The sequence below is a fragment of the Aythya marila genome (assembly GCF_965140915.1).
Source record: "Aythya marila genome assembly, chromosome: 15".
NCBI lineage: Eukaryota > Metazoa > Chordata > Aves > Anseriformes > Anatidae > Aythya > Aythya marila.
This window is the reverse complement of record NC_139056.1, coordinates 9,046,522-9,067,685: the sequence shown is the minus strand read 5'-3', so window position 1 is coordinate 9,067,685 and position 21,164 is coordinate 9,046,522. Positions and strand designations below refer to the sequence as shown.

The 21,164-nt window shown below is 41.3% G+C and overlaps 1 protein-coding gene across 3 annotated transcripts in view; it reads left to right on the top strand.

The window, feature by feature from the left end:
- Positions 1-463: 463 nt before the first annotated feature.
- The window catches only part of SMG1 (SMG1 nonsense mediated mRNA decay associated PI3K related kinase), a 66,476-nt gene continuing 45,775 nt past the window's right edge, over positions 464-21,164 (top strand). Inside the window, exons 1-5 of one of the 3 annotated variants that reach the window (XM_082772120.1) lie at positions 523-657; positions 4,026-4,095; positions 9,553-9,716; positions 13,647-13,802; positions 18,331-18,467. In XM_082772120.1, the coding sequence (XP_082628246.1) occupies positions 4,076-4,095; positions 9,553-9,716; positions 13,647-13,802; positions 18,331-18,467 (477 nt within the window). In that variant the 5' untranslated portion in view covers positions 523-657; positions 4,026-4,075. Of the gene's footprint in view, positions 658-4,025; positions 4,096-9,552; positions 9,717-13,646; positions 13,803-18,330; positions 18,468-21,164 lie in introns of all 3 variants that reach the window. The other 2 variants (XM_082772119.1, XM_082772121.1) reach the window with 2 other exon arrangements.

Genomic DNA, 21,164 nt, shown 5'->3' with positions numbered 1-21,164 from the left:
GGGCTCCCCTCACTGTGGGGCTGCCTCCTCTCACTCCTTAGCGACCCCCCCCTCAACCCTCGCGGCTGAAGGAGGGGAGAGCGCTGCCCTGTGCCAAGCCGGCGCCTCCCCCGGGGGGCTGAGGGGCTCGGGAGGAGGGCGCTGAAGAGCTCGGGGGGGGGCGCTGAGGGGCTCGGGGGGGCGCTGAAGGACTCGGGGGGAGGGCGCTGAGGGGCTCGAGGCGGCGCTGGGGCGCGGGGCAGCCCCGTGTCGGGGCGTCCCGTCCCCGCGGGGCCGAGGGCGGAGCGGCCGCCGCCTGGCTCCCGGCCTGCCCCGCGGAGGGGGCGGGCGGCCCATGTCCGCCATCCCGGCGTGCCGCGCGGCCGGGCAGCAGCCGGAGCAGCCGCGGCGGCCGCGTCCCCTCCCTGCGGTGTGAGACAGCAGCAGCCGCCCGCGCCTCGCCTCGCCTCTCCCCTTCCTCCTCCTCCTCCTCCTCCTCCTCCTCCTTCACCTCCTCCTCCTCGTCCTCCGCCGCCGCCGCCTCGCCCCGCGCCGCTGCCCGGCCGGCCATGCCGTCTCGGGCAAGGTAATGAGCCGCAGAGCCCCGGGGTCTCGGCTGAGCGGCACCGGCAGCAGGCAGCACTACCACCCGCGGGGCTGGAATGACTGGCAACCCAGGTGGGCACGGCCCCGCGAGGGGCTGCGGGGCTGCGGGCTCGGGCAGGGCCCCCGGGGAGGCCGAAGGGGTGGGGGGGGGGGGACGGGGAAGGGAGCGGGGCGGCGGCGGGGCCGCTTCCTGGCTGCGGGGCCTACGGGCGGGCGGCGGCCGCTGCCGGGCCTGGTGCGGGGCTTGGGGGGGGGGTGAGGGCCTCCGGGCCGGCCCCGGGGGTTGTGCAGGGGGCGGGGGGCGCCGGTGGGGCTCGGCGGGAGCCGGGCAGCGCCGCCGGGAGCCGGGGCCGCGGGGCCGGGCCGCGGCTGTCAGCGAGGCCGGCGTGGGAGGGTCCCGGGGAGGGCGCTGAGGGAGATGGACCCCGCCGGCTGCGGCTCCGCGGGGGTCCCCGTGTGGTTGGGGGGGGTTTGGGGAGGGGTGAGGGGGATCCTGGAGGGGTGGGGGGGCTGGGGTGGGGTGAGGGGGGCCTGGTGGGGAGGGGGAATCTGGAGGGGGGCTGGGGTGGTGGTGGTGGGGGTCCTGAGATGGGGTGGGGGACTCGAGGGGGGGAGTCCTGTGGTGGGGGGGGGTCCTGGTGTGGCATGGGGTGGTCATGGGGTAGTGGTGGGGGTCCTGGGGGCCTACAGGGGTTGGGGGGTTCGGGGGGGCTTTGTGCAGGCTGGTTCTCGGTGGCTGAAGGAGCGCTGGTGCGGGTTAACGAAAGAGCGCAGGGTTATTGTTTCCTCAGCTGGGGAAAGTGGCGGAGCTGTAAGGAGAGCAGGGTGGGAGCTTGTGCAATGCGCTGGGTTTAAAGGTGTGTTTGTGCCCGGTGCTTTAATTTGTAGTAAGTGAAACTCCCGGCCTGGTGACATCTTCGGTCAGGTGTACAGAGCGTGGTCAGGGCCTCGATCACCTCGGGTGTACCCCGTGCCGGTGTGCTTGCTGTGCCACCCAGCATTGCTATTTAATAGTCTGCATTCCCCTGGAGAAATTGTTGGTGTTTCTTATTTATTTATTTTTTAATGTGGAAGTTTGGGGATTTTTTTTTTTTTTTTTTTTTTTTTTTTTACTGTTCTTGAAACTTTAGTGTGATATGGGATCCTGCTTTTAAAATTGCCAGCACAGACTTAGGGCCATGCGCTTGGGAACGTATTCACCGATGACAAGTCCCAGCCACGTGTGATTTGGACTGGGGAAAACGGGTGGGTATGAAAGTAGATCTTGCGAAACACAGATGTCACTTCGGTATTTACTATGACAGCAGCTTGCCTTGTGGTTGAACAGCTAGCGGTGCCACCTCCAGGGGTAATGCTAAGGACTCGAGTATTCGGTTCTTAATGGTGTGCGTGTCGTGGTCATTTAAATTCTAATTTCTTCTCCTGTTGAGCTGCTTGGTCACATAACTTACCATAGCGGCATGGAGCTGTGACAGGAGGGTCAGGCTGGGTGCTAGAACAAGAATTGTCACTGGTGGTCGGGCTGTGGAACAGCTCCCCGGGGCAGTGGTCTCGGCCCTGAGCCTGCCAGAGGTCAGGAAGGATTTGGACACTGCTCTCAGACATAGGGTCTGATTTTTGGGTGGTCCTGTGTGGAGCCAGGAGTTGGACTCGATGATCCTCGTGGGTTCCTTCCAACTCGGGATATTGTATGATTTTATAACTTTTTCCACACTTAAAAGGAGTAAACTTTATCAGTGACATAGCATTTAATTCTTAGTGAAGATTTTTTGGTATGTAGCAGTCTGGTCTCTCTCCTGCTCCTTAACTACTGCCTTGCTTCAGATTTGTGGGCTGCAGCCTGAGTTCTGGTAACTACCCATTCGCCTGCAGTTCCCATGTGGAAGAAATTGGGTGTACACCTTGTGTCTTTGCAGTGGATGGCTTCTACAAATGCTCCTTGGTTGGATGCATTAACTTGTCACAGATTTTATGTTTTAGCCTAAAATTGTCTTGCAGTGTCTAGAAAAAAAGACTTTTTCCAGTAAACTGTTGCCTGCGGGGGTTTCAGTTGCGTTAGGGGTGAGAATAAGGACCTAGCCGCAGAAATGCTTTGTGTGGCGAAAAGGATGGGTTAAGTAGCTAGTCTCTTCCCTGTGTATCTGATTCTGTTCCTTTCCTCATGCTGTAGTTTAACTCTCAAGTACAGGTGCTGTAGATGGCATTGCTAAAATAATTATCTGAAAAGCCACATGAGAAACAAAGCTGAAAGCACTACAGAAAGCGTGGCAGGAGGGGGAACTTGGTGGTGTGTGGATGGGGTCTAGGTCTGTTTCCATCAGGTTGTGTAATCAGGTCTCCTGTGGAGAAGCACCTCTTCACTAATACTTGTAAGAGTTCAATTGTGTCCCTTCCTTTAAATATTTGTGGTTTTTAGTCAGGTGAGAGAACCCAGGAATTAGAAGTGTTCACCCGGTCCCAAACAGATCTCACATTTCTTTGTGTTTTGCGTAGGGTTTCTAAATCTCAAACTGGTAACTTTGGCTGTATGGGACCTGTGAGTCGACGCTAACCTTTAAGATTGAACTAGAGATTAATTTAATCTTTGTTGTTTTGGCATTAACTAATTTTTAAGTGACTCACATGGGCTGTTGAAAGGAGATCTGTCCCATGCTTTGGGCAGTGAGTGTTTCTCTTCTGTTTTGAATGTGCTCCTGGACAGCCCCCCAGTGCAGCATATATCCAAGTGTAGTTTCCTTCCCCTTTCTTTTCTGTTGGCTTTTAGTTTCTTTTAGCACAGGTGATACTGCTGGTAAATGTTTTTTTTTTTTTTTCAGGGCATAGAAGAAGGGATGTACGTGGCTAAAATAATGAAAAATGTTGTAGTTGTTTCAAGTTGCTGTGGGCAGAGAAGGAAACTCCTGATGCCTGGGTGTATTATCAGATGGATTGTGCTTTCAGACACATTCGTGTGTGTGTAAAAGTGACTAGATAATTGCCATTATAGGTCTAGATTCCTCTCAGTTTTTAGTAATGCTAATAAGCACTGGGGCTTGGGGTGAAAATGGTCAAACTGAAAGTTGGTGCTGGGACGGTTCTCTAAGGGAGAGTAGTTTTTGATTAGAAATCGATTTTTTCTTTTTTAATTCGTATCTGTCAGATGCATATGGACTGGTCTTACTGTGGTGTGTGTACTGATAGATCCTCTGTGTGTTACGGAGGGAGAAGTTGTGCTCATATATATGGACAGATTAGTGTGTGCCCAGAGGTGTGCCAGGCCCTAAATTAATAGCAACACAAAGCTTTTTGGACAAATTCTGGGTGTATGTGACAGAACAATAAGGCAGTGGTTGTGGATTTTTCTTCGTTTTGAGAAAGCCTGATGAGATCCTGTCCACCTCTTCCAATCTCTACAGCTTTCTAGACCTTTCATTCTTTTCCCTTTCCTTTTTATTTGACAGGTTGTCCCGTGTTTTCCCTGATATGACTTCTGGGGGAAAAAAATAACTTCATGTCAGTGCAAAGGTCAAGGTATGGCAGAGTAGATTCAATGTAGTACTAAAGATTGATTATATAGCAAAATAAGTAACGCGTCTCTTTCATAGGAAATGCTCTGGGTGGCAAAACAGTTCTTACGCACTTGTAGTACTGACCAGGAGGGAGAGTGGAGGGTGGCAGGGTAGCAAGCGCTGTGCGTGCCATGACTTTCTTGTTCTTAGGCCAAAGTGAGAAAAGGGGATAAGATTTTAATTAGCAGGACCTCTGGCTCTCTAACAATAATACAGGTTAGCAGGGGTGTTTGTGGAGAAGAGAAAAAGAAAGTCTTGCACATGTGATAGAAGACCTGGAGGTGGCTTATTAGACACAGATTCAGTCTTGAAATTTGTTCCTGAAAATGCAGTGTATCCTTCTGGTGAAATGTAAGTCAGTGCTAGGAATTCCTAATTTCTGTTACCACAGTGCCTGCCAAACCAAGTTATGTTCTAGGTCCCCACCAGTCTAGAAATCATAAGAGAAGACAGGAAAATATGATTCTCCTTCAAGGTAGCTGTCTCCTAAGCAGGAGAGCGATGTTGGACAAGTTCCCCGTGTTCAACATGAGTCAGAGCAGGAGGTATCAGCAGGGAGTGCAGAGACCCATCAGAGGAAATGGGCTAAAAAAACAGTGTTTGGAGCAGTTTGTTTTCTGTGACTGTAAAGGGCAGAGGTGTGTCTTTTACAAGAAGCAAGAACTAGTAACTGTGTATATTGCAATAAAAAAGGAAGTGAGTTTTAATGTGTATGTATGTACACAGAGAGACCACACAGTCCCAGATGTCAAAGGCAAGTTTATGGCTAGAGAATGAGTTGCAGTATCAGTTTTGACAGTGATTATGAAAAGGTCAAGGGAAACCTCGGGAAGAGGTGCAGTGGACTGCGTGGGAGATGTTGAACAGGAATGGGTTCACTTCTGAACCGGTAACAAGTAATTCTTGATCTCCTTTCACATCTGAGTTTGTTGAATATGCTGATAAGGTGGGAAGGTATGAGATCAAAGAGCTTTTTTGGTTTGGGGGGGTGGTTGTTTAGTTTTTTTCTTCCTTGGTAAAATGGGGGAGCCGAAGTTCGTAATGTGAAAGCCTTTGTTTTTAATGTGAAGCCAGGGGAGACCGAGATGTGCGAAAGATGAAAGAACACGAAAGTGTGTCAGCGGGAAGCAAAGGGAGCTTGGAGAGCAGATAGGCTTCCAGGCAAGAGCAGCCAGACAAGAGCAGGCCAGGGATTTAACCGGCCCGAAAAGGGCTATCAGAAGGTGCCTGTGGAAGAATAAGGACAGAATATGCTTCCCTGACCTGCCCTCCTAATGTCCATCCCAGGACAGAAGGGAATTCTGGTGAGCTACTCAGTAAGCAGCAGTGATGTAGCCTGAGAACCCGCTGGAAAAGTTGCTGTGACCGCAGGTCGTTGTCCAGTAGCGCAGGTGGCAGGACTGCAGGAGGAAAAAAGGGGACTCACTGTTACTTCAGTAGGAGTAAACGTGGCCATTTACAATTTTGCTGAACTACTCTCAGCACAGGAGTAGAAACAAAACCAGGCTTTGGGGTGGGCTCAGCCAGGCTTGGTGGCTTGGCTCAAGCAATACGAGAAGAGTGTGGCAAAATAGGTAAATGCAGGGGGGGAGAGCGAAAGAGGGTTGTCATCGCTCTGCACACCAGTGGAAGGAGGGCTGGGAACTTAATGGGAAGCTGTTAATTTGAGTGGGTACAGTCACTGTGTTTTCGATGTTTTATTGATAAACATTTTAAGTAGTGAAGAACTGATGGGCACGATAGCAAATAAATTTGGCAAATAATCAAACTGACTTAAATAAGATCTCTAGTACACGATAGATGTATCAGAATAAATCATTCATCTGAAGTGTGTACTTGGAAATAAGGTAAAATAGAATAGAATAATTAAGCAGTTTTTGTCTCAAAATAATATCCATATGGTACAGTCGCTCAGAAAGAATTACAGATAACGAACACTATGGCAGATTGCTTGTTACAAGTTTCTTGGACCCAAATTCTCAAGGTTTCCATACAACCAAAGAAACAGTATTTTTGATCAGCCTATTTTTGCTTATTCTAGATAAAGACTTTTTTAAGCTAACTGTTCTCAGCCATGCTTTCTTCAGTTGTACAAATTGGTGTAGTCAAACCTTGCTGATACTTCTGATGGGATCGGATGGCCTTGTCCACTAATGGGTGTGTAGGGTTCCTATTGTGTGTCCTCGGAACTACAGAAAATAAAGCGGCCTTCTCTGAGGGAACTGCAGCGACCATTTCAGTATATTTGGGCAGAAGAACTATTTCCTGACAGATAAAACCAAGTTAAAAATTGCCCTCCAGGAAAATTGAACATGATCCCTTCTGTGTAAGTGACATTGTGAAAACAGCCTGTGCAGAAAGCTGGGCCTGTGTTGGTGGCTGTCGGGAAGTCTTCCACCAGGCCCAACTGAAAACTCACTTCATCAGTGAGAGCTTTTTAAGTGAAAATAAAGCCAAGTAGCATCTCACGAAGTGGCAATTGAGCTTTTGAAGTTACAATTCAATTCAATGTCATGTTAATTCTTGCAGTTTCCCATTCCAGCATTGTCTAATGTCATGCTTGTGTTTGTACTTCTGCTCATCGGTTGCTAGCATTGTGTTGACTTTATTGGTGTGCTGTGTGTGTTCCTTCAGCGACAGCATCAACGTATGTAGATGATAAATTTGTGTTTACACAGACGCCTTTTGAAAGAGGACAGCGAGTGTTACGTCTGTCCCGTAAGCTCACCTGCCGGCTGGCACAGTGCAGTGTAAGATTTGCCATGTGGGCAGGAGAAATGCCCTGCTGAAACTTGGGAGGCAGCACACAGCCAGGAGCACAGTCCTTCGTGTTGCCTGGTGTCCATTGGGGTGCCTGCAGCGGGTGAATCTTACTCCAGGCTTCTCTCCATGCAGAACCCTTCAGGTCACGGCGGATCCTGGAGGCCAGCTGGGTCCCAGAACCTGGTTCTGTGGAAAGCGATATCTTTCCATGGGGTGTTCTTTCTGTGTCGTAAAGAAAGGGCAGAAACTGCTGGTTATCTAAACTGCACCTTTGTTGTAGTGGGAAAAATGTCTTCGGTGGGAACTAGTGTATCTTACAGGGATACGTGGCAGGGAAAAGATGTATTTTAAATAAGATCTTACTCACCTTTTTGGTTGGGTGATGAGCTGTGAGCTTGCAGAAATCTGTTCCCAAAGACAGGACTAATTAAGTGTGGAGTTCTTCCCAGAGAAACAATGCCCTTACATACTTTGCCACAATGGGAAATACTACAGACTGTTGAAAGGCAGTGCCGAGGTTAGCTGAGAACACGTGTTGTCCTCTAGCTGATTGGGGCACGCAGCCTATGGAGCTGAATGCTTCATCAGCTCGCGGTCAGCCTTGAGAATTGCAGGCTGTGCTTGGCAGTTGGAGATGATACAGCATACAGCACATCACCCTAAAGAAAAAAAGCAATGCTCTTTGGGGAGGGAGGTATGCTATTAAGAACCCATCAGTACTTAAGTTTATTAATTGCAAATCTGTCCGTGCCTTTCATTGAAAGGCTAAACCAAGTTGAGTTCTCTGTAAGAGACTGCCCTTCCTCAAAGTGGGCTGGGAGTCCCTCGAGGTTTCAGTGCAGGGAAAAAATCTGGGGGCTGTGTAACTGGTAGGAGAACTTGTACACGCTGTAAGCACAGTTAAAGCTCATACCATTTGAAGAAACCCTGCAGAATTTGGTTGTTCAACATAGTTTAGGTGAGTGATGAAGGTCCAGCTGTATTTCTGCAATCCTGATTGACTGTCACGAGCCAAGAGTTGCAGCAAGGATTTGCCTCTCCAGTGGAGCAGCCTGCTGTATGCAGTAGTCCCAGCAAGTGGTCGACAGACCAGTATCTGTGATGCCAGGGTGACTGCCAAATGAAATAGCCTTAATGTCTATATTGAAAGAGCAAAAGGCAATTGCACCTGCCAAGCAAACCTAGGGTCAGCCTTTCACTGTGGAAGTTTTATCTGGGATCTGAACTTGATGCTTCAGAGAAAAGGGCAGAAGTACAATTTTCTTCTTTTGAACCCTTGTCCAAGTTGATAGTATATCATCTTTAACATTCTCAAAGGGGTAGTAAAATACCTGGAGATTTTCTTCAATTGTCTTTGCAAATATGAACCCTCATGATGTTACTCTTCCAGTCGTACAGAGCAAGAGCTGTGTTTGAAAACAGGAGGCCTTTGAGATAGCTGAAGTACCAGTAGCTTTCAAAAATCTTTATCTCACTTTGTTTTTCCCTTTTGGCCTTGAGATGTATTTAATTCATTTTCCCTGAGTTTTGCTACCGGTTCTAAACACAGTGTTCTTTTAAAAAGTAAAAATGAAATATTTTTTTTCCCCAAGAACTTGTAGTGAATTTATAGCAGCAAAAAGGAATTACATGTCCTGCTTTTTGCTAAATAACTGTATGAGCTATCCAAAGCTCTGGAGTTTGCTTAAAAAACAAAACACACAAACTGCTGTAACTTCAATAGTGTGCTTCCAGGTATATCTGAGATGTACAAAATTCTGCCAATTTTTGTTTCGGATGGGTATTGTTTTACTGTTTTTAATGTAAAACCTCCAGTATTGCTTGAAAGAATGAATTTATGGTGCTTGGTTTAATTTAAAATCTGAAATCTCGTGCATACAAATGCTATACTACGTTAAAGTAACAGTATTTTAAAAAACAAAATCACTTGGTCTGTCCAGGGAGGCCAGTTGTCTTCATAATTTTCACCTTGTCCTTTGTAAGTTTGTTCTGGGATATAACTGGCTTTCTGATATGAGTTGTTTAAGCTTCATGCAGATTTTTTTTTTTTTTTAAATCACTTATTTGCAGGTGTTGTTCTAAAGGATAACAGCTGTTAATTTACATTACATTTTTCCGCAGTAAAGCCTATTTTCTTGTTTTGCAGTTTTTTTGGCAAAAGCTCAAAAGTTATTTCTATATTGATGATCAGTTACATGCTGGTAACACCTCCATTTACTAACTGGTTTTGCATTGCTCACGAAGGCCCATATTGTATTATGTAAATGTTCATCTGTGGATTAGTAATGACTTCCACAAACGGCAGACAGTGTGGTATAGAGCTATTCCTAACTGTATTTTATTTTTCCCTTCTGGAAGTAACTTGTCCTTATATCTTGTGTGGACATCTAACTGAAAATATACTTGAGAATGTCCTGACACATGGCACTGACACACTGGAGTGCATTTCCTTTGCATGCGGTTGTATTAATTAATCAATTCTAATCCCAATGTGAATTTAAGGTCACCTTTTAAAAAGCAGGCTAGACATGCACATTTTTTAACACAGGAAGATACGTTTGGGATTGTCATTTAAGTATGTTGCTTTTAAAAGTGAAAATGTGAATCCCACTCCTGTTATACCCATATATAAAAAAAAATATTTTTCTCTTTATAGAACTGACAGTGCATCAGCTGACCAGGACAATTTAAAATACTCCTCATCCAGAGATCGGGGCAGTTCTGCCTCCTATGGATTACAACCCTCAAATTCAGCTGTGGTGTCTCGACAAAGACACGATGATATCAGAGTCCACACTGACATACAGAATGAAGAAAAAGGTACACAGATTGCTGTTTGATGTGTAATTAACGAGGGGACATTCAGAGAAAGGCAGTAAACTTGAAATGGTTGAGAAACCTTATTTCCTTTAAAAAAATAAAAATAAAAATGCAGTGAGCTGATACAATCCCCTTTTATCAGGGATCAAAGAAAAGCTGTGGCTGATGTGAGTGGTGAGACAATATGCGATTGCATTAAGAGAAGAATATGAGAGAAGTCATAGTATGTTAGCAGATTAAGCACGTTTTCCTGAGGAGTAGTATTCTGGGTATGTCTGGTCTGGAAGCTGTAATTTTTTCCTGCATAGTGTCTAGTGCTTCTGGTATTGAAAATGGGCTGCCTGATTAAATGGACTACTACTCAGATATACAATTTTTGCAGCTTTACTGAAGCAAATTGGAATCTTAGTTTGGGGATCAGATCTGTGTTTTGTCGTGAATGGAAACTTCTACTTTTTTTCTGCCTGTCTTTTCTTTGGGGAGGGGGGGAATACTTTCTCTAAAAAAACAGCTGAAAATTTAAAATAGTATCCATTATGAAAAATAAACCTGTATTCTGAATTCTAATACAGAGATGAAATATGAGTATTTTTTTACTTGTACAATCACTTTCTAGGCCACGTTTTCTTCAGACATGCAGGATCAGTGAACTCCAGATCTCAGAGTAATATTTGTGTGAAGTTTTTGTTTTGGAACCTCAGAAGCATTTACACTCCCCCATCTTGTCTACTCTAACTTTTGTAAACAACTGCATTCTGCATCTCAGGGAAAGTTACAGCTGAGTGCAGTGATGCTAATTTATTTTTTTACAAGGAATAAGTTCTGTGAGTAGGATAAATGAGCATGAAACAGGTATTTGTTTATATGCATACCTTGTGAACCTTCAGAGCTTGTTAATTTTAGCAGAGAAACTTATTAGAAAGCAGATACATTTATTTATCAGTGTGTTTGCTAATGTGGAGAGTTCTACTGTGATTCAAACATGCTAGGTAATTCTTAAATACTTAGAAATGTGGTAGGAGTATAGTGAAATGGTAAGGTTTATACGAGTTCAGTAAGGTAGTTTTTTGTGAAGATGTTGGGAAGTGCCAGCTGAGAAGAAAATGTACCTCCCTCTCCCTCAAGTACTGTATTTTACAGGGCATGCTCTGCTAGCTCAGCACCTTATCTCAGCTATTTTGTTTGATTGTGACTTGAAAAGAGATGATTAGGATATTCTGTACTGTAAAACCAGAGTTCAGGTATTTCTAATTCGTTTTTATTTGGGGAGAAACTTGTAAGCTTACAGATGCCAAGTAGTGCCTTTAACTGAGAATTTTCAGTTACTCTGCTGGAGTCTGCCAACATGGAGTTTTCATCTTAAGAACTTTTAGCTTTTCTCTTCTAGATGACAGTATGTCATAATAGACATAGAATCTTTCAGAAACTTTTCCAATTACTGGTATTGAAAATAAAAATTACTTCCAACTTGATCATTTCTGGAAGTTCTGTTCTGAAAATCCCCAAGGCTGGGCAGTTCTGCACTCTCCCTTAGCAGCCTGTTTAGTTCTCCTGGTAAAGAATTGTTTTCTCATATCCAGTTCAAATTTCCCTTGTTACAATTTATGACTGTTGACTCCTGTCCTTTTGCTCTGCATCTCTAAATTATTTTTTTTTTAAACCATCTTTCACATTAATTAGTGGAAGACTGCAGCTAGATCTCTCACCTTTGTCTTCTCTCCTTTACTTTACAAAATAAGACAGGTGAATTTGCAGATGTAAGTTTTTTAAACTAAATCAAAGGCCTCCTGGGGTTTGCTTATAAAGATGAGATATTCTCTCTTTCAGCATCATTTTTCTGCCTTTTGGTTTTATTGCTATATGATGTGCTCATCCTTACTGGAAAAAAAAAAAGCTAGTATCCATGTTGTAGTATCTGTGTATTTCTGCTAAATTTAATAAGTGACATAGCTCATTGTATTCTTAGTTGGTCTCAGATTTGATATTTAAATTGACTTATTTAACTTAAGAGTAATTTTAATTAAAGATTTTGAAAAACTTTTCAGACCAGCAGATAACTGTCTGAAGAGAATAATAATGTGATATTTACAGCCTTAATGCCTAGAAACCTAATTATTGCCCTGCTGTTTCTAATTATTCAAAAAATGGCAATTTTATGTTTGATATTGTTACCAAAAATGTACTCTGTATACATCAAGAGATAATGCAGGTTTGGTTTAATTCATTTCAAATAATGTCAGAAATACTGTAGCAAATACCAATTCCTTAGCAAGAATCCAAAAACAACTGGGATTTTTTTGTGTGCACTAGAGGGAGTGTATGAAATAACTTCAAGAACTCTCTCTGTACTTGGTAGCATGTATATTTTTGATAGTTGATGTCTCCACTCTGAATGCATGATTATCTGATGTCTCCAGTTAAATTAATTTTTTTGTTGCTTTGAATTTTATTGATATTCTTCTGTACACTCATAAATACGATTATTGCTGTTAGATGTTGTTTTCTTCATAGGGTGGTGTTGGTTTGTTATGACAAAATAATGTTAAGGTGGCATACGTGCTACTTTGTTTAAAAATGTAGTTTAATGTTGTAAATCAGAATAAACATAAATTATATTTACTGTAGGTGTAAGTAACTATAACTGAGATTTTGAATAGGAGTTTCTGTAATGGTAAGGCAGTTTTGTGAGTGTAAAATTGCCCAAACTTCTACTGATAGTTCTCAGCTTCTTTTTATCGAAAATTTTGCCTTCAAGATGACATTTCTTTTTTACATCTAATAAAATCCAGATTCACCTTGATGTTTGGATGTTTTTATTCATCCTTCAGTCTCAGAAGGTTGCCTCCTCTTACACAGAGCCACCTCTCCTTGCCCCCAGGCTTACTTTTATGTACCACTGCAGGTGGAATTGTGGAAATACCTTTTTTGAAAGAAGTCTTGCATATCTTTTGTTGCTCCAGGTTTCATTTTTTTTCGGTGATTTTTTCACTGCCTCAAGCAGGGAGGGCACTTTAGAAAGCTGGCTGTGCAGCTGGCCACAAACGTGAGCTCTAACACATTGAGGGAAGTACAGAAGAGGTTCAGTGGGCAATTTTATTTCTCCACAGTGTGGAGGAAGGACCTGCCCCTCAAAGTGGTGTGGCAGACTGGAGGGAAAAAACAAACAAAAAAAAAAAACAACTCGGTTTCATCATTTGAGTATGTAGATACTTGGGGATCTGGGAGTAAAAACGATTGCATTACTCTGAACAACACACTTATTACTATTTAGTATCATTACTGAAGATTTACTATGTTTATCTCAAGTGGGAGAATGTAGGATTGCATGCAATTTTTTATGATAATGTCAGTATTAATGTGTGAAAATACTGACTGTTGTGTGTTCAAGGAAAGTTGTTCAATTTGTGTGTCATCATCAGAATAATCCATGACTTTCTCAAAGCTTTCTGTTATTTTGGCCATTTTACTGATGCTGTGTTGTGAATTTATAATGAAAACAGAATTGAAATTTGATTTGCATAATCAAAGAGGAAATAAGTGAATACATCTAGGCCTTGTTTAATAGCAGGTCAATGTGAAAGGCCTTGTAAAATACAAGGTGAAAAGTAATAAGAACATCAACTACAGTGAAATCTATTAAAAAAAAACAAAAAACAAAAAACACTATTTTTTAAAAAAGCTATTGCAGTGGAGTTTCATATTCACGAAAGAATGATCAGATTCCAAATGTGTGACTTGGAAACTTTAAAAAAAAAAAAAAAAAAAAAAAAAAAGATTTTTGCATGTGAAAGTGAAAAGGGAAACTAAAGAATATGGTAGAGGTTAGGACTGTTGCTTTGCATATGAATGAACTGAATAACTCAGAACATGCTACCCTACTAAATGTGTAGTTTGTTAGCCTGTTTTAATCTCACCTTGCTTCTCCCACAGGTGGCTACAGTGTCAATGGAGGATCTGGGGAAAATACTTATGGTCGGAAGTCGTTGGGGCAAGAGCTGAGAGTTAACAATGTGACCAATCCTGATTTTACCAGTGTTCCGCATGGGAATCGTGCTTTAGCCACAAAAGACATGAGGAAATCACAGGGTAAGGATTCTACAATTTTTCCAGAAAAGGTGGTTCTCCTTTGGCAACTTCTCGTGTTCAGAATGTGAAAAGTTGATTATGGTCAGGCAATCTATGTGGATTTTTTTGTAATGTACAATTTGATGATGTTGACAGAAACTGTCATCTTCAGAAATGTTTCTAAAAGAAACATAAAGGGGAAAAAAAAACAAACAAACTCTAAATTGTTTTATTTCTCTGTAAAGGTAAGGAATGGAATTTCAGAAAGGCTAAAAGAAAGGTATATTTACTGTTCCCTACACCAAGATTTCCTGCATGGGTTAGACCTCTCACCTAGAAGTCTTGTACTATCAGTTTTTCAATTTCCTTCTAAAAGCTTTTGATACCTTAATGTGGCCAAATTTGGCAGAGAGACCAAGGGCTCCAGGACAGTGAATATGCTCTTAGGTTTGTTGAAAATTGATGCTTCGGTAAAAAGTCGCCAATAAAGAGTCCCTAGTGTGGGAAAATGCCTAACGGCGAGCTCAGCCGTTATCTGTTCTCACTGGCCTGCAGGTCAACAGTCATCGCATCGTACTAGCTGATTAGTCAGTGCATGTGTACTCCTGAACCAGCCACAATTCGTGCTACCTCTTGCTCAGCTGAAGATTAGAGACCAGGGAGGAGCTGAAGGCAGAAGAGGAGGAAACGAAAGGGAACCTGGAAGGGTCTTGCAAGAGGGTGCAAGAATGCTGGGCATGTATTTTGAGAAGAAAGGCTTTACTTTTCCCACAGTTTGGCTTTAAATCATGGAGGGCATTTTTTGTTTTGTTGTTTTTTTGTTTTGTTTCTTAAAAACTGTTCCAAGGACATTTGAAAGAAAATAGAAACTCAGTTATGACTAAGCACTGTCATTTATTGCATCACTTATAATTTATAAGTGGTAGCTGAGCCACTGACAGAAAAACTATGACTACTCTATGCCAGATACTTTTTAAACATACAGGGACGTGGGGTTTTACATTCTAGAGGTGAAAGAAAAGCCTATTCAGTGTTCTTTGCAGGTGGAGGAACTGAGGTGCAAGCAGTGACATGACTGCTTCAAAGGCCTGATCTTTGGAATGGGTTAAATTCTCATTTTGTAATCCTGTTCTGATATCTTCACATTAAATTTTTTCAGTGTACTTAGTGTCTTAAGTCACATACGTGCAGAGGAAAGAGAATTGTCCAACATAACTAAGTATAAATTATACTTTTAGTAGTGGAATTGTGGGGGAATTTGCTGTTAGCATTGGCAGAAAATTCAGTGTTCTGTGTATGTGAGCACCTCTTCAATCAGTAAAATGTTAATCTTGTATGGCTGAAGTCACTACCTATGACTTGTATGCTTGTATATGTATTTTGTCCTTCTCTAGATGTCAGATTTTGAGTCTCCTTGTTAACTGGGGTGTCTTCATGATGCTTTTAGGTTTCAGTAAGTCATTTTGATTTTTTTGATAGCTTCTGTAAATTGGGATTATGTTGCAACAGGATCTTTGAAATATTTTATATTGATCTCTGAAAATAATTGTATATTTTCCTGTCTGATAGGTGTGCGCATTCAGAAAGTTTAAATGTAAATGGCTGTCTTCTGTGAGTTAGTTGTCATATGGCTGACACTTTGCTGATTTTTCACAAAATGGAAGTCTTATGCAGGTGTTCATTGACCAGTGCTTTGATTGGATAGCGTCAGTCATGTTGATGGTTATTGTATTCTTTTCTGTTCTTTTTTTTTAGGTCATGATTATGGCTCAACAGACAGTTAATGGTTATTGTTTTATGGAGTAATGTCAATGTTTATCAGGCAGTAACTGATTTAAAAAAAAAAAAGCTGCTTTTAGTAGAGAGTTTTGAACAGGATGTCTTGTTCTAGCAGCAGTGAAATGTCTCTCTTCTACCAGTAACCTTGGTAGGTTTATTTATACAGTTCTGGTTTTAGGATTTTTTTTTTTTAATGTAGGACACTGCAATGTTTTCAAAATAAATTAGACAGTTTTCCATGAAGAGATTATAAGCAAAAAGATAAACACAGAGAAGACAACACTAAAAAGTTGCAAGATGTGGATTTAACTAATTCAAGGTTTCAAGGAAACTGGACTAATTCAGAAAAAAATTAACAAAAAATTTGGCTCTTCTAAAACTGAAGAGCCAAATAACATTTTTCAGGGGATAGGAGATAACTTGCGAAGATCTAGAGTCTGTTTATTAATAATAATAATTAAAAAAAAAAAAAATAGTAATACTAGCTTTCAGTATCTTCCAAACCACTGTATCCTGTTTTGCCCTTCAAGAGCAAGATCTAGTGACCTAATCCAGCTCGTGCTGGTGTACTTTCCCTCGTGCTTGTGAAGTGTCAGGGGTCAGCACAAGCTGGGAGTTAAAAAAGAGGCAGGTGACACGTACTGTGGTCCAGGGTAGCGTTCAGCAGAGTGTAGCTGGAGACACTGCAGAGTAGGCAATTCTCTTTCTCATGAGCCACATCTGTTTTCTTGAAGAGGAGAGGACTGCGTTGAGGGGCTGTCAGTGCATTGAGTTGTTCAAGGATAGATTCATCGTTTTGTTTTCAGAGGCTTCATATGTGGACAGCGTAGCAGTGAAGGACATGCAGATTCTGTTCAGCTTACTGAATGAAAGCTTAATATATGACAAGGTATTTTCCTACTAGACTGTTCGCATGGAATTATTTATGGATACCAGTTGCACATTTTACGTGTACTGTAGTCTGAATTAATTTCCACCCTAACCAAGCTTTTAAAGAACTTTTGTTCTCGTTTATGCATGTTTTGTTTCCAAACAATTCCATTTGAACTTTCAAAACAAATACAATTTTTCCCCTAAAGGTCTAGTGACCTACCAAGAAAATGATAGATGTGGGACACCACTGGGCATGCTGCGTCATTTGTAGCAGTCCTTTTCTTTCTTTTCCAAGGCTGATTTGAATTCTTTTTCCCATATGAGTCCAGCTCCCCTTTTCTGAAGTTTGGCTATGTATTGACCATTGGCAGGCAAGCCTTCAGCTACAGCTGCTAGCTGAACTCTGGGCAGAAATAAAAGGTGATCCTCAGATGCGAGCAATCATCTAGTGTGGATTGTAGTTCTTGGGATGGCAACATCACTCAGGAAGACCTCAAATATAGCTTCAGAAGATGTCTCTTCTGATCATGATTCCTTGTGTGATTCTCACCAGCCACGCAGCTTTTCCTCCACTACCGAAGACTGCAGTTTCAAGATAAAGCAAGGGAAAATAAACGTAATTCTTCCTCAGTGGATATGAATGCCTTAGTCTTCTGTAAAATCAGTAACATCTTGAAACAAGCTCTTTTCGTACCTGTCAGATAACATCTCAGCATGTCTTATGTAGATGTTCTAGCTAGGAACAAAATGTATATTTGATCCTCATACTCATCTTGCTATTTTAATGTTTGCTAAGCCTCCCTAATCTTTCAGAATGTCAGGTGTCTTCAAAGTTCATTGCTTAAACTGATGCCTGGTGAGAAACAGATTATTAAAGCTGATTTTATTCGTGTACTCTTTTAAAATTCAAAAAATAAAGACCTGGAAGTAAGGTTGAGAATATTCTTCATGACCATAATGCAGAAGGTATTCTCGTGGGAATGACTGATGTGTTACATAGCAGAGAGATCAGTCATCTGTGGTAGCCCTCTGTGTTCTCATAATAGTCACAGTGACTAAGAAAATCTTCATGTTCCATGAATCTTCTGATCTTTATCACCACAAAAATATCTAATGTCAATCTTTGGAAAAGAAACCTTGCTTCCTTCTTGTGAAAAAGGGAGAGGAGTTACTCATACAAATTTAGGAAGAATGTATTGCAAATGGTATCTAAATCAGGGAAATAGGGTTGTGACCTTCTTCACTAGTATGAGTAGCTCTGTTGGTCAACTTATAGGAAGTGTTTTCTTAAAATGCTGTTTTCCATTTTCTTGGGATGCTGCTAGTTCTCCTGTATTATGATCCGCTAAAGTAAAAGACTTAATGAGTAGCCACTGCACCTTTGCACAGATATATGCTTCCGTTCCTCTACAGATCAAGTATATATATTTTCCTTTTCAAAGCAGAACCCTTCTAGGTATCAGAAGACTAACTGTAATCTGTTTTCTTGTGCCAAAATGACAGAGAAAATGCTATTTCTTGGTGGTCGCTTGAGCCTAAATCTGTTTCTTTGCTTCAAGAAACAGCTTGCTTTCTTTTTTTTTTCCAAAAGGTTTGCTTTAAATATTATTTGTTGAACTATTTTATTCATATGTTCAGCTAGAAATCCGTTTTAACCTTGATGAGGTTAAATCATTCTAGTCAGGTGCTAGTCTGTCTGCTGGAAGAGATGAAGTATTTTGGTAGCTAAATTGTTTTTTTATTTTCCTTGTATTAGCTTTAAGACAAATTATAGTAATTTAGGAAAAAAGCTAATAAACTAAAGTCTTATTGAGTATGTAAATGCCCATTTCAGGCAATATAGCTATTGTTGATAGAACACTGTAGAAACAAGAAATAATTGTCTTTTCTTTTTCAGAGCGATCGTTGTCTTATTCTGATGAGTCTCGACTGTCAAATCTTCTTCGGAGGATTACTCGGGAAGACGACAGAGACCGAAGACTGGCTACTGTAAAGCAACTGAAAGAATTCATTCAGCAACCAGAAAACAAACTGGTTAGTAGGTTTTACTTTTCCAGCACTGGAGCTTTTTACAAAACTGTGTTTTTAAAATTTGAGTATTGGGGTATGTTTTATATACAATCCAGGAAAGTGTATTCCTGGATTGTCTGTTCATTTTCTGGCATTCAGTAAACTTTTTATTGTTTGATTATTTAAGACAAACTGCCCTATTGAGTATGTGAGCTGTAGAAGTAAATCTGGCATTCATTTGTTTGGTTTTTTGATTGGTCTTTTAAATACCTTCAAGATCCTTTACCAAGAAAATAAGGAAAAAGCAAACCAAACATGCTGTTATCTTGTTCAAGAGCTGTTTCTGTATTTTAAATTAAAAATGTGCAGATATATTTACAGTCTCATGCATAGCTCGTTTTATAGTTACTGAGCTTTCTGGCTAAATGTATACAAAAACTGAGTTACAGGAGAAATTCTCATACTGTCTTATCCAGGAGCATGCTATCCCCATTTGATTCGTGTAGCATCCTCAGATGAATATCAATGCTTCTTTCAGTAGCTTCCTGTATGCTGGTCAAGGAATAAGAGTCAGTCTAATCCTTTGGAGTAAATATGACACCTCATTTTTGGAAGGATGATTATTTGTGTGGTACAAACCAATATCTGCTCTTGAGAGGAAGAATGGAAATACTAAAAAATACTTTGATTCCATGGTTTATATTCAAGCGAGGAGTCTTCTTATAATTAGTCTTACAGTAATGTTCACTTAAATCTGAATCTCACCTGGAATAAAGTTGCTCAAAGCAATTAACTGTCAATTAATTGACCATTACCTGTCAGCCTTTGAACCATAAAGGTACTGCAAGTAGAGGTTAACTTCAGAGAACATGAGAAGTGAATGGTGCTGTTTTGTTGTAATATTTTCTCAATAACTGTTCAATAGGAAGAGTTTGTGACATGGTGTGTGCTCATAGCTATGATGGAGACTGGTAGAACGAGTAGGAGGCTTCACATCACTTTGACATCTTTTTGGTAATTTGAGTTCAAGGCATGTGTACGGTTGTTTTAAGTCAGCTGTTGTAGTGGGTATTTGTCCAGATTCAGGTTGCAAGTCTGATAGCATGTTACTGGTTTTCATGAGCAAAGCTGCAATCTCATGGAAAAGAAATTACTTCTTGTTTTGCTTTTTAAGAAACAGGAATATTGCAGAATTTTCATAAATACAGATTTTTTCTAGGAAGAGGGCAGCTTCTTTGTTAAACTGTCTGTTGTGTGTAACATCATTGGCTTATGCTTCACTAAGGCTTTGCTGATACAAAAAACACTTTGCGTCCATTGAAGTTGTTTTTGGACAGAGGAACAATTTCTGACACTGGGAGTGTTGCAGAGATTTGATGCTACAGGTTTGATGTTTTAAAGGCAGTGAATTTGTCAATATCTGTGTAGAAGATACTTTTACAGTGAGAGGAGTGTAAGTGTGACAGTTGCAGCCCATGTTTTTCAGTAATTGATGCATACTTATCTATTTGGCCATCTGTTTTTGAAATTTGCGAGATTAAACTCTGTCTACGGGTATTAAAAATTAACTGCAGCATCTTTTGAAAACAATTGCTTGGTACCAGCTTCTGCTTTTCAGTCATCTTGGTTATAGTAATCATCTTAGTAGATACTGATAAATATTGGCAACATAAGGAAGCCCTGAATCCTTAAAGATTCCTGATGTTTATCAAGCATCTGAGGAGAAACACAATGTGCTCTTTGGAAAAAACTAGGATGTAATGTTCCAGGTGGTGAATATATATATTTTGAGTCCTTTAAACTTGAAAGGGAGCCCATGATTTTTGGGCATTGTGTAAAATGAGAAAATAAAAAACCACCTCTGTATGTGTATCCTCTTTTGTAGGGGAGGAACAAAGTCAGTCTGTTTCATAGACCTTTGTTTTTAATGGGTTGTTGAACTGTAATATCCTCAAGTGTTTCTGAAGGATACAGGGGAGATAAAAGTATATCCCAGTGTGGATATGAATATTTAATATTACTTATCTTGAAGTAAAGTATTAAGAGGTTTTTGTCTGACACCTCTCCTTTTATTTTTGGGGGAGGGGAACAGTGGGGGGGACAACGACTTTAAGAGTTACCCACGTGTTATTTAAAAAGCAGGAGTTTAAAGTACAAGTTTAAATACCCTGATGCACGCTTGGAGGCAGTGCTGTGATAGCTTAGTTGTCTGTCTAAAATCTGTCTGCAAAAGTTGACTGTTTCTATCCATATTTAAAATTTGGTTATTTCTGTTACTCTAAGTTAATTGACCATTGGCAATTCTGCTGTTTTCCAAAGGGTGTGACCTGGATTCTGTGCACATAGGCATAAGCAGACAGACCATATGCAAGCCTAGCTAGTAGTCCAGCTTTGATTTCAAACAAAATCTTTGTTAATACACTGGCTTGGAAAGTAAATGTTTTCAAAATCTATTCTTCTTAAAAACAATTGTTCTTATATTCACAAAACACTTCTTTTTTTTTTTTTTTTGTAATTTAGGTTCATTTTTATTTCATTTCTCGGGACATGCAGGAGTTGCCATTCTGATGCCTAACTTGGTGGTGACAACGTTTGTACTCACGAGCAGGCAGAACGTTAAAAGTTTGTCACAAACTTTTTAAAACTTCTCCCAGCTAGCTAATGAGAACAAGATCAGCTATCAAGTGATCCCACAGTGTTGAGCGTAGTGTTTCATAAAGG